This window comes from Scyliorhinus canicula, chromosome 9, assembly GCF_902713615.1.
Source record: "Scyliorhinus canicula chromosome 9, sScyCan1.1, whole genome shotgun sequence".
Taxonomy (NCBI): domain Eukaryota; kingdom Metazoa; phylum Chordata; class Chondrichthyes; order Carcharhiniformes; family Scyliorhinidae; genus Scyliorhinus; species Scyliorhinus canicula.
Genome location: NC_052154.1, coordinates 181,679,789 through 181,693,565, shown reverse-complemented (window position 1 = coordinate 181,693,565; position 13,777 = coordinate 181,679,789). Strand labels below are relative to the sequence as shown.

General features: G+C 41.5%; 1 protein-coding gene across 1 annotated transcript in view; it reads right to left on the bottom strand.

Moving 5' to 3' along the window:
• The window catches only part of LOC119970958 (very-long-chain 3-oxoacyl-CoA reductase-A-like), a 162,773-nt gene that overhangs the window by 62,837 nt on the left and 86,159 nt on the right, over positions 1 to 13,777 (bottom strand). Inside the window, exon 7 of the mRNA XM_038806069.1 lies at positions 9,011 to 9,055. Within this exon, the coding sequence (XP_038661997.1) occupies positions 9,011 to 9,055 (45 nt within the window). The remainder of the gene's footprint in view (positions 1 to 9,010; positions 9,056 to 13,777) is intronic.

Genomic DNA, 13,777 nt, shown 5'->3' with positions numbered 1-13,777 from the left:
CTGTTGGAAAAGTTAGTGAAAATGGCAGCATTTCTTAGCGATTTTACTTCCTTCATTTGTGGAACGTGGGCTTCGCAGCGTTTACTGGCTACCCACTTTGAAAAGGTGATGGTGATGATGGTGAACCACCTTCTCACACTGCTGTGGCCCATGTGGATTATTGCTTTTCATTGCACTTTAAATACGACAGCGGCTTTCTAGCCACTTCAGAGAGCAGTTAAGAGACAATCACATTCTTGTCGCTCTGGAGTGACAACAAGCCAGACAGCCGAGGATCGGCAGGCTTCCTTCCCTTAAAGGCATTTGTGAACCAGTTGGATTTTTCAACGATAAAACAGTAGTTACAGCATTTCAAGCTCACTCGGTCCTTAATTAACTTGAACTTGATTTTACCAGCTGCCATGGTACAATTTGAACTTGCACTTCCAGTCTATTAGTCCAGCCCTCTCGATTACCAAACTATTAACAATCCCAATCTACCCCATTGGAAAATCGCAAGTACACTTGGGAAATAATATTCGTTGAAAAGTCAATACAATAGTAATGCAACTCTGTTATGGAGTGCTGGAAACTTAGGAATGTTTTAATTTTCAAGAAAGGAACTCAAATTGATTGCTGTACAATCCATATTTGCACTCCTTCAACAAAAGCATGCACTTCCTGTTGTCACAGCTTTGTCATACTCAGAAATGCTTTTAGGTTTTCTACGTTTGCCATTACTTACATTTCAGGTCTGTCATCGTTAGTTAATGTTGTTACTCTCAATGGACCCACATCTCTTCTTACTGACGCTGGAGGCAAGTTTTATTTCAGCTTCGGTTTTAATGTTGCAGATTTTATTTGTTTTTTTCCTGCTGTCTGCTCTCAGACTTGTTGGCACCTTCTCCCACGTCCTGTTGCATAGGTTGCTACACCCCTTTCCAGTGCCCAATGTCCCTCGAATGCTGTAGCAGGCTTTTGCCTCACTGACACCCAATTCATGCTTTACTAATCAGGGAGTTTAGTCGCAAATGCTAGGACGCGGGACTGTTGCCCAGCGACTCTAATGGGCAGCCAAGGAAAAGGTGAGCTGATGTGGAAGAATAAGGGGTGGGGAATGGAAATAGGAAAGAGAAATGGAAGTTAAGGCGGTCATAGGGTAAGGTGGTATATTGGCACGGGAACAAGCCCGGTTGAGGCAAAGTGCTGAAGTAGGAGCCGGTCAATGAGAAGTAGGAAGAGAGCACGAGGCAAGGAGGCTCATCAGGAAATAGTAAAGGAAGTGAGACGAGGAAGTCCATGGGAATGATTGAGCTAAAGAAACAGAACTAGCAACCCATAACTAGTTAGGCAACAGGGAGAAGTGCACAAAATGGACTGGGATGGGAAGGAAAGAGTCAAAACATAAATGAAAATGGGCAACTCTTGTAGGCACAATTCTCCCTGTAATGTAATTACTTTGAAATCATTTACATCTCTTCACATCTTTCCAAGACAATACATTCTATCTCCCATTAACTGAAGGATTTGAACTCAAAATGCCGACGTGAAAGAATTCCTCATTAGACTCTGACTTTGGGACTCTGGAACTCACGTGAACCAATATTCAGTTTTTCTGTGGTCCTTGTACTTATCCCTCCCTTTACTGTGTGAATGCCAAGTGGGACGTTGCACACTCAATGTATGAAATAAGCTAATCTTCTGAGTTAATCATAACTCACTATTCGTAAAATTGGATCACATTAAAAAGAATCAAGTGGTTGGGAAGGATATGCTGCCGCTTATTCTTCTAAACAAACTAATTCAAAACATCTGTGCACAGGCAGATGGGAAGAGAAAAGCATGCTGTTTGAACTAACACTCCCACGTCGATAACTTGTTTTCCTTATTTGCTGCTGACTAAAGCACATCTATAGATTAAATATCTGTCGTGTAGGATTTGTTACAACTTTCCACCTTGTGGTAAATTGACAGACTTTAAATGCAAGTTGTTAAAAAATTTGAAGCTGCAAAATTGAGTAATTTACGCAAAAGGCATCTCTAAACTACACATCTTGGTGCTGAGGGTTTTGTTTTCCCACGTGTTTATACATTTGGAAAAAGGGACTAGCAATTCCTTTTATGAAGTACAAAATGTGAAACACGAGCCAACATAATTTTCACTTATTATTTCCACCCCATCCTCAACCTCACCGCACACTATTCTGCTCCTAGACTTTTGTCAATTTCACTACCCATGGTGGGTCATCCTATCTAGTCATTCTCCAGTGTGGTTGAGCAACTGGCATCCATTAGCACTAGGTGAGACGATGGGATGAAGTGTTATAGGGGTGGAAAGCACCTTTTCAAAGGGATGAATACGTTGTTTAGAAAGTATTAAAGAACCACAGGACTACCAACTCAACTTGCGGCTCACTTCAAAGGCTGGTAATTAAGATTCTTATCGAGGCACATATTCCAAGGTGCTACATAGTGTAGGGTTGTAGTCAGCTGGGCTTAGTTGGTGGCACTATTTCCTGAGTCGAAAACCAGTTCCAGGTCTAGGCCAAGTAATCTTGGATGTAACTTGCAGTGTTTTGCAAGTGCTGCACAGTTGGAGGCACCACCTTTTGACTGAAATGATCAAATTGAGATTACTGCCTGTGCAGACACATGTAAAATAATCAAGGCATTACTGCAGGAATTCTGACATCATTCAATATACTTATTTGAATGCAAAGTAAACTAACTAATTATTCTCCTAATTTCTGCTCATGAGACCTTGCTACCAAAATGGTTGCTACATACATAAGCTGAAAACACAGTGGCCAAGAACAGGACAGAGGAACCGTGCTAGTATTAGTGGCTAGTGACATGGCTCTTGGGGTTGCTGAAGCATAAAAATGCTTTGAAGGTCTACAGGCTGCATTATGGAATAACAGGCTCCATTCTGCCCTCAAGAGGAATGTGTAGGCAGGTTGTGGCTTTGTACAAGGTTGTGTAAAGCTCCAGTGAAACCCACTTAACATTGCTTGTAAAGCTTGTGGCAAACATGACATGTTAACAGTTCTCTGCTATGGTTTAGAGCTCAAACAATGAATGGAAGGGCTAATTTCAAGTATTGCAGGAGATCCATTACAACATGTGGTTTTGGTGCAAAAATAATGCACACATGCATTGAGTAAGACACCTTCCCTAATCTGTCACCGACAGATTAGCGGGCTTTGGGTGGGGACGGGGATCAGTGGCTAGTTTAATTATCTTCATGGTGGGTACTCAGCACTGTCAAGGCTTGCAACGCATTTGATTTGGGAATGCAGAGCATCAAGGTGGCTGGAGAAATCCTTCCACACCACTGAAGATGGCAGAGTATCATAAAATGAATGAGGAAAAAAGATAGATGGCAAATGCCGGAGGAGTTATCTAGAGCTGGATATATACACGATTTGTTATCTATCATGTTTAGGTTTCAGAAAGACAAGCAACCCCTGCTGAAATTCTGCATCTCCAACTAGCGGAACCAGCTGTTGATGAAGTATGACGGACTTCCATGCTGTGCTCAGAAAAATGATGGTCTTGAGTTATCTTGAACATCTCGAGTTATGTTGCTCAGCATGCCATCCATGATCGTTGCCTGGTATCCGAATTCTTTACAGGAAGGACACAAATCCATCATAGTCAGCTGCCCAGTGACTTACTGGCAACTGTTCTCTTCATAGGCTGGAGATGAAAGTTGAAGCAGGTCATGTGATCCCCCATCGTTCCCCCCCCCATTTTCCATGTCCAAAGTGACACATCTGGCAATGGAAACTTGAAACTAAGTCAACGAACCGGCAGATTTAGTAGCCAAAGATCTAAGCCAAAGAGCTCTACAGTGCTTCGGGGTACTGTCGATGATTAAGCAGCCAGCTTGACTCATTGCTGGAAGAGAGAGGTACAACTATCACTCGTATTCCCAGTAATTTCAATTTACACAACATCTTTTGTTCTAATCATTGTGATCTGGATAGGGACCAATGTAGACAAAGTTTAAAATCCCAGTTACATACTAGCAGAATAAAGACGCGAGTGTGCAGTTTTAAACAGTCAAAATTTACTATACAAAGTCAGACAAGTAAAACAATATACAATATATATCTTGTACACCAACATTCAGAATTAACACAAGGCAAATATGATATAACAGGCAAATTGTGGTCAAAAATACCACACTGTACATTAAATGGTAGACGTGACCAAGACAGATTCCCTGGATCCCTCACCAACCCACCCAGACATTAGCGACCACGGCGTCGCACCAAATCTCATTAACTCACCGTTTCCCTCAGGAGATATTTCAAATCTTTACTTTGAAGACTTAGCCTGAATTCCTTCAAAAGCTCTCCACCTGGAACTTCCTGACAGACTGCTCACCTCCCGACGGTTCAATTTCCTCTCAGAGTCTGCACTCCACGGCATTCACAAAGCTGCACACCACCTCTAATTACCGGCACCCTTCCAACTCTTGAGCAGACCACTTGTGGCTCCTAGGGCAATGAACTGTAAGCCACACACGGTCCGAACTGCACCCCTCAGCTGCACTAAAAGGCTCCCAGGAGTTCTTCTGTGCCCAACTGGCTGGAGCCTGTGCTCTTCCTCTGCGGCAGAATACGCCAATAAATTGAAACTAGAGACATCTTAGGCTCCAAATATCTCCATGACAACATAACATTTCAGGATTCACTGAATGCTTTTGAACTAATGCAGTTCCAACTCCCAGGACCTCTGTGTGGAATTGTATCAAATGCCTTTTGAAAGTACATGTCCACCACATCAATAGCATGACCATCATCCACCTTCTTGTTACATCTTGAAATAAAACTCCAGCAGGTTAGTCAAACACAATTTCCCCTTTAGAAATGCATGCCGATTCTTCTTAATCACCAACATTTTTCCACACGACTACTTATTCTATCCTGAATAATTGTTCCTGGAAGCTTCCCCACCACTGAACGAACTGGTCTGCAATTTGCTGTACTTATCCTCAGTCTTTTTTGAACACGGGTGTAATGTTTGTAATTCTCCAATCCTCTGCCACCTCCCGAGTGTAGGGAACACTGAAAGATTATGGTCAGTGACCTTGCACTTTACACTCTCACTTCCTTCAATATCCTTGGATGCACCTCACCTGGTCTCAATGCCTTGTCAACTTTAAGTACCGTCATTTTACCTAATATTTCCTCCTTATCAATTTAAGTACCGACAGTTTACTCAATATTTTCATCTTAACAATTTTTAACCCTTCGAGTGGCTCAGTTTCCTCTGTTGTTACCATGGCCTGGGTAGCATCTACCTCCTTGGAAAAGACAGGTGCAACATTTTCAGTTCATACCCAAGCAATGCCCCTTGCCTCCATGTGCAAATTCCTTTTTTGGTCCCTAATCTGCCCTACTTCTCCTTTTACCACTTACTATTTATATATCTAAAGACGACTTTGGAATTCCTCTTTTATGTTGGCTGCCAGTGTAAGCAAACCTCCCTTCTCCCACCTAATCCATGAACAGTATGAAACCTGGTGATAGGGAAAGAGATGTACATAAATAACAAACAACTGAGACAAAGAAACAAGTGTCTGAAAAGGTGGGGGTGGAAATGTTGAATCTGTAATGTGGTGTTCAATTGATTCTATTAACTTTTAAGGACTGCCATGAAGTTTGTTTGCAGCAATTTAAGTTTACATGATCTTTAGCTCCTGTGAACTGGCCACCTTGGTTCCAAGTCTGTAATGCAATTAATGTTACTGTGCTATTGTTAAAGAAAGTGAATGGATGAAAACCTTCAAAATGGTTTCTAGAAGATTAAATGTTAGTTAAAAGTTAGTTATTGTTAAATTTGTAATCAATGCGCCATATGGGATACGGAGAAGTTGGCAGATTTGAGCCAACTGTCTTGTTAATTGTATGAGGGCTGGAGAATAAAGAACGAGCTATGCATGATGATCAAAACTTGATGAGGCTGCCAAGAGACAACTGACCAATCACTGAGCCTCGAGAAGGCAGGATGCAGCTATCCAGAGCCAACCACGCAGGCAGCAAGCACTGAACGGGGTACAAGAAACTGTACCCAGAGGTGATAGCTAGCCAGCTCAGGACAAAGTAGTATGATCAACTACTTGGGAGAGCTGAAAGTGAGAACAGATCAGTTGCTCCGTTTCGACACCGACAAGCCTGTGCAACCTTGCACACGTGGACGTACAAGTTAAGAGTGCCAAATAAACGCTTTGTAGCAAACAATAATTTGGTGGTCTTGAGTTGTTGACACCCAGAGTAAAAATCCAAACCGGAAGTGGCGATATTAACTTACAAAATGTGCTATTTTACCAAATTACTCTAGTCTTTTCTCATAATCCCTCTTCATCTTAATTGTATTTTCCACCCATCACAAGAATACTTATGTCAAAGGGATTTCCAGGTGTACAGCACGAGGGATATCAGCAGACAGGGCAATGACAATGAGGTAGCATATTCTCAGGCGACAAAGCAGGAAGTTTATTTTTCATTTAAAATTTCACATCGCAAAATTATGATTGGATTTCAACAGCAGCTAAAACATCAATATAAACAAACATTCCGTAATTATTTTTAAAATGTGAAATTTATCAATGGAAAAATTTGAGAAATATAGCTTTTCAGGTGTTTTGCAGTCATTATGAAGTTAGCATACTTATAGAGTCAGTTACACCTCACTTAACAGGGTGCAAATTTTTCCAAGTGTTTTTAAAAGTGAGACGAAGTGTAAAAGTGGATGTTTTCAGTAACTCAGATTGCTTAGGGATTTTTCTCTTGGCAGGAACACGACAGCACACCTTCTGCATGAAGATCGTACCACTGACAACAACTTCAGAATTTGCACATCATTCTATGTTAAGTGTGAACTCCAAAAGTTCAGGTCAATGGAGTAATGACAGCAAACACAGACAGATCCACTGCCATTACCAATGCAAACTCCAGGCAACTATACAATCAGTCATATTTATATGGTTCCAGGGCTTTTCCAAGTCTGTTATGAAATAAAATATGTTACTGAGCCACATAAGGAGGTATTAGGTCAGAAAACCAAAAGCTTGATCAAAGCGGTAGCTTTAAAGAGGGAGCAAGGTAGAGGGGGAAAACGTAGGGAGGGAATTCAAGAGCTTTGGCGCTATCAGTTGCCTTGGCCCTGTCAACAATGGTGGAGCAATTAAAATCAGGGATGTCCGAAAGCCAGAATTACATGAGCACAGTTTTTTCAAGGGGTGCGGAGCTGGAAAGAGGTCACTGAGTGATTTGAAAACAAAGGGTGAGAAATTTTTAATCAAGACGGTGCTGCTTGACAAAGAGTCAATGTAGGTCAGCGAGCACAGGGGTGATTGATGAACAGAACGTGTATGAGTTATGTGGGCAGCAGGTTATTGAGTGACGTCAGATTTAGAGGGCAGAATGGAAGACCAGCCAGGATCTTAAAGCTAACAAAGGCACAAATGAGCATTTCAGCAGCAGGTGAGCGGAGACTGAGGCAAATACAGGCGATGGTGCAGAGGTGGAAATAGGTGATCTTGGAGATGGTGCTCATCTCAGTAAACGGATGGGGAAACAGTAGGGTACAGTAGTCACTCGTGGGAGTGGTCTACAAGCAACCTAACAGTAAGTACAATGTAGGACAAAGTATACAAAACAAAATTGGGTGCTTTGAGATAAAGGGATGGCAATAATCATGGGTTATTTTAGTCTGAATATAAACTGGAAAAATCAGTAGCCTGGATGATGAGTTCAATGCTTTGAAGATAGTTCCTCAGAGCAGTGCGTTTTGGAACCAACCAGTGAGCAGGTTATATTACACTTGCTATTGTGCAATGCGACATGATTAATTAATTACTCGGAGTAAAGGCATCCTAGATAGCAGCAACCACAATATGTGATTGAATTTTACATCCAGTTCGAAAGTGAGAAGAGTGGGCCTAAGACTAGTATTTTAAACTTAAATATGAGCAACGATGTGGGCATGAAAGCTAAGCTGGCTGAAGAGAACTGGGGTGCTAGGTTGGAGGGCAGATAAATAGAGCAGCAGTGCCAGACATTTAAGGGGATATTTCAAAACATTCAGAATAAATATATGTGTATTATAAAGAAATGTTCAAAGGGGTGGTCTCACAATCCTTGGTTAACTAATGAAATTAAGAAAAGCATCAAACTTAAGGAAAAAGTATATAAGTTGAACCTGGGTCCCTGGCACTGCCGACCATATTGCATCACCGTGCCCTGATGACAGAAGGCTTAATGAAGGTCCGCTCCCGCACCCCTGCTTCTCAAACCATACTCGCTCAGCTCCTCCTCTTCCCTATCTCCCCCTCCTTCCCCCAACACTCTCTCAGCTCTGCCCCTTCTCAACTCCCTTGCCATCTAATTGCTCACTTATTCAGCAACATGGGTCTTTCCAGTACCCTTACGGAGAGACCGAGCGCATGCGCTGGGGCACTTCAGGCCACTCCGTGGCCAAGCTAACACGACCGAAAACTAGCACTGCTTCACTAAAACTGGCCGAGACGCAGGCTCAGCTGCTCCCTCCTCCCCCATGATGGGCCGAACTGTGCTGGAACCATTGTGATTCTAGAAAATGCGCTGCCCCAATGGCACGGGGACTATAATTGAGTTGGAGAAAGGCGAAAATATACCAGCAATTCCATTTGCTCACTACTTTGGAGGCCGATTATATACATAATTGGGTGCTTGATGCACTGTACAAAAGGCCGCTAATATTCAACCCGTCAGTCACACATGAAAATTAAGTGGGAGGATGCTGCTAACACCCAGAAAGCCACACCCTGCTCCAGTCACTGCCTGAGGGAAAGGGAAACAAGTAAACTTGGGACAGAAAACAAAAAAATGGGTTAACAGGTAACTTTTGAACTTTTCTCCAACTGATGTTACAATTTCACTTTAACAACACAATTTTAATCAATGTGGTGTGTAACCCATCTTAAAACACAATCATGTAAATTATTAAAACTCTCCAGAATTAAATGAATTTGTTTTACCTTGCAGACCGACATAACGTTGATGTTTATCATCTTGTTGATAATCTGAGAGAAACAAAATTGATCCGTTAATTTGTTGGAACAATAGCTTGATTGTACTTTCTCAAAGTTGACATCACAACTTTCTATTGGATAACATTTACAATTCAGAAAGGGCCATTCAGCCCAATCAGTCCATACCGCCTTCCTGCTCCAAATGCGCCTCCTCCCATCCTCACTTGTTTAAACTGATCATTGTAACAATCTATTCCCTTCTCCCTCATGTGTTCGTCCAGTTTCCCCTTAAATACATCTCAGTTCAACCAATCCCTGTGGTAGCGACTTCCGCATTCTCACCACTAATCCAGTAAAAAGGTTTTGTCTGAATTACCTGCTGGATTTCTTGGCGACCATGTTATATCAATGGCCTCCAGTTATGCTCTTCCCTACAAGCAGAAATATTCTCTGTATCCGCGTCAAAACATTGAATAATTTAAAAGATCCCTGTTCAGTCACCCCTCAGTCATTTTTCCAAGAGAAAGGTCACCCAGCCTGTTGATTCTTTCCTAACATGTATATCCACACATTTTTGGACCATTTTTATAAATCTCCTCTCCAGTGCCTTTATATCATTTTTAGTGGCAACCAGAATTGCCCATAATATTCTTCAGCATGATTTAACCAAGATCCGATGCTTGGTTTTGTTATTGTCTTGTAACCTATGGCACAACTTGAGATTAGTACATTTGCACGGAGATTCTGCATCTTTCAAGTAACGAGCGGTCTCTGTTCTTTCTATAAAATAAAACTTCATTTGTGCACTGAACTTCATTTACCAATTATTTGCCCATTATGCAACTTTATTATGTCCACCAGTAATTTGCTGCAGTCCCCCTCAGTATTGATTATCCCCCCCACAATCTGGTATAACTACAAATGTAGAAATAGGGTCTTTGATTTGATGTAAATTCTGAACAGCACTGGTCCCAGCACTGTGGATCAGCACTTCACACCTTCTGACATTCTGTACAACTAAACTTTACTCCTATTCTCTGTCTTCTGTCCTGAAGTCAGCTGACAATCCATTCCACATTCTCTAACCATGTTCATTACTCTAGGGAACCCTATTGAAGCCTTTTTGAAATCCATATGTTATGATCCCAGTTGATGTTATAACTGGAAGAGCAGATCCCAGAATGGAATCCTGACTCAAAAGACCATGACTATTTTTGTTTATAAAACCTGGAAAGAGTCACAGAACTGCTAATTAGTTTTAACAAGAAAAGAAAATTGTTAACCATGAAAAACATTGATTTACTCTCCCCTTAGCTTAACAATTACACACAGGTTTTAGAATTAACATGGATTACATCTTGATCTACAAAGGTCTCACTCATTAACACAAAGTCCCTTTTGAAGCACACAAGATGACTGAGAAAATACACTCTTCCACACTTGTACGGTTCTGCTCCACTTTTAGCACTAAATCCAGTCCAGGATTTTACACCAACCCCTTTAGGATTTATTTGCCTTGATTGCTGCGCAAACTGCTCACAATTGCTTTAACTCTCAATTCTCAGACTGTAATAAAACGGTATCAGACATCTGATTTACCTTTGAAGGCTGCTGTCCCACTTTACATCTAGTTATTGCAATAGTCTCCTTAACTCAGAACACTTTTGTTTACTCTTCCTTGAATTCTTCTGAACCATACCTTGGTCTCTGTTCACTTAACTCCAGTTGTCTTAAACATTCTTTCTGTCCCAATTCCCTGGTTATCTGGGCTCTATTTGTATTTCAGAAGCCTGCCTCTTTTCAGCTCCTGTCCTGCCCACTCTTCTGGCAGGATTAAGAGATGTTCACTCCAAGGTCCTGTCTCCAACTGCCCACAAATTCAGTTAAAACTTAAAAGCTTCTCTACCACGCAATGCACCAGTTGCTAAGCAACGCCTACTCTGCTGGCCTATTTATTTTTCATGCGGTAGCCCTCTCTAAGCACAATAGAAATACAGTTGGAAATTAACCAAACCCCATACAACACATTTGTCCATCAAATCTAACAATAGATTTTACCCTTTCAGGCACAGAGGCATTAAATTAATCACACTTAAAACTGAACCTTATTTCTAATGTTTACCAATAGAAATATAATCCCTTAAAACCACATTTATTTTCCTTACACATATCAATCATCTCTACTGCATTGCCATTGTCTGCACTCTCTTACCTGCTCAGAAATCTTGCCCGTTTGAAGCTATTATTAGCACTGAGCTTTATTAAGATACCTTTTGTAGTATAGTGAGGTAAAGAAATTAGAGCACAATATAAATTAATGTCGATGTAGATCATCATGGAAAACGAAGTCAGGCTATAAACACTTAAACTCCTAAAAAAGCTAGGTGCTTGTAGAAACTTCAAATTGCTTGTGTTAGCTAAAAGTGATGGTGTGCTGGTGACTCTGTATTAAGAGGACACAGGACGTAGCAGCTTGAGACAAGAGGAAGTATGATGAATGTGGAGAAACTTGCGTGATCACATTCACGCAGTTAACATGGAATGTACATGATTAGGCGAGAAAATCATGCACAGGACTGATGACCACCATGGGAGTGAGAATTATTAGGCACTCGAAGGTGTTAACTGGATAAAACCCTCTCACTCGAGTCTTGATGGCAGAAGAACCAAAGACCAGAAGTAAAAAGATGAGAGAAAGTGTGAAGACCGAAGGCCAAAGCAGCAAGATTAGACACACAGTCTTCTGTCCACGCTCAGTAGTAAAACCCATGATAAACTGTAAATCGCTGCCAGTGCTTATTGGCACGGTTTTCATGAAACTCATTAAACTAGTTTTGAATGTGTCTTAAAAGTAGTTTGACAGCTGAACTTTGTTGCATACATTTGTGCACCAGTAAGGAGGTCAAAGATTACAAAATCATTGTTGAATGTATCAAGGATATTCTCCTATTTTTGCTTTAGTCCAATTTCATTATTTTTCCTCTCATTGATGGTAAGGTAACTGGACTACGATTCCTTGAAAATGTTCTGTCCCCCTTTTTAAATGTAGGAATATTAGCTATCTGACAGTCCTCTGACACTACACCTTTTCTAACACTTAACTGTCTAGTCATGCCTCTGCTAACTCTTCCTTAGATTCTTTGAAAATAAGTGGATACAATCCATCTGGACTCAGGACTTTATCCTCTGAGATTCATTCAATATTTAATACGTCTCCTTATTTGTATTTTAAGTGCACTTAACTCATTACTTATTTCATCATTTGATGCTGTGTGTACCTGCTCTAGTTCCCTGGTAAATACTGAAGAAAATATTGTTGTAAAGAAAAATCCGTTGCTGAAGCTTTGACTTGCCAACCAAACAGAACCCTGTTCTCGTATGCTATAAATTGTTGTGGTCATTTGGAATACTTACGTTAGTAAGAAGAACAAAGAAAATTACAGCACAGGAACAGGCCCTTTGGCCCTCCCAGCCTGCGCCGATCCAGATCCTTTATCTAAACCTGTTGCCTATTTTCCAAGGTCTACTTCTCTCTGTTCCCCACCCGTTCATATATCTGTCCAGATGCATCTTAAATGATGCTATCGTACCCGCCTCTACCACCTCCGCTGGTAAAGCGTTCCAGGCACCCACCACCCTCTGCGTAAAAATCTTTCCACGCACATCTCCCTTAAACTTTTCCCCTCTCACCTTGAAATCGTGACCCCTTGTAATTGACACCCCCACTCTTGGAAAAAGCTTGTTGCTATCCACCCTGTCCATACCTCTCAATTTTGTAGACCTCAATCAGGTCTCCCCTCAACCTCAGTCTTTGCAATGAAAACAATCCTAATCTACTCAACCTTTCTTCATAGCTAGCACCCTCCATACCAGACAACATCCTGGTGAACCTCCTCTGCACCCTCTCTAAAGCATCCACATCCTTCTGGTAATGTGGCGACCAGAACTGCACGCAGTATTCCAAATGTGGCCTAACCAAAGTCCGATACAACTGTAACATGACCTGCCGACTCTTGTACTCAATACCCCGTCCGATGAAGGCAAGCATGCTGTATGCCTTCTTGACCACCCTATCGACCTGCGTTGCCACCTTCAGGGTACAATGGACCTGAACTCCCAGATCTCTCTGTACATCAATTTTCCCCAGGACTCTTCCATTGACCATATAGTCTGCTCTCGAGTTAGATCTTCCAAAATGCATCACCTCACATTTGCCTGGATTGAACTCCATCTGCCATTTCTTTGCCCAACGCTCCAATCCATCTATATTTTGCTGTATTCTCTGACAGTCCGCCTCGCTATCTACAACTCCACCAATCTTAGTATCATCTGCAAACTTGCTCATTAGACCACTTATACCTTCGTCCAGATCATTTATGTATATCACAAACAACAGTGGTCCGAGCACGGATGCCTGTGGGACACCACTAGTTACCTTTCTCCATTTTGAGACACTCCCTTCCACTACTACTCTCTGTCTCCTGTTGCCCAGCCAGTTCTTTATCCATCTAGCTAGTACACCCTGAACACCATACGACTTCACTTTTTCCATCAACCTGCCATGGGAAACTTTATCAAATGCTTTACTGAAGTCCATGTATATGACATCTACAGCCCTTCCCTCATCAACTAACTTTGTCACTTGCTCAAAGAATTATATTAGGTTTGTAAGATATGACCTTCCCTGCACAAAACCATGCTGCCTCTCACTGATAAGTCTATTTTCTTCCAAATGTGAATAGACCCTATCCCTCAGTATCTTCTCCAACAGTT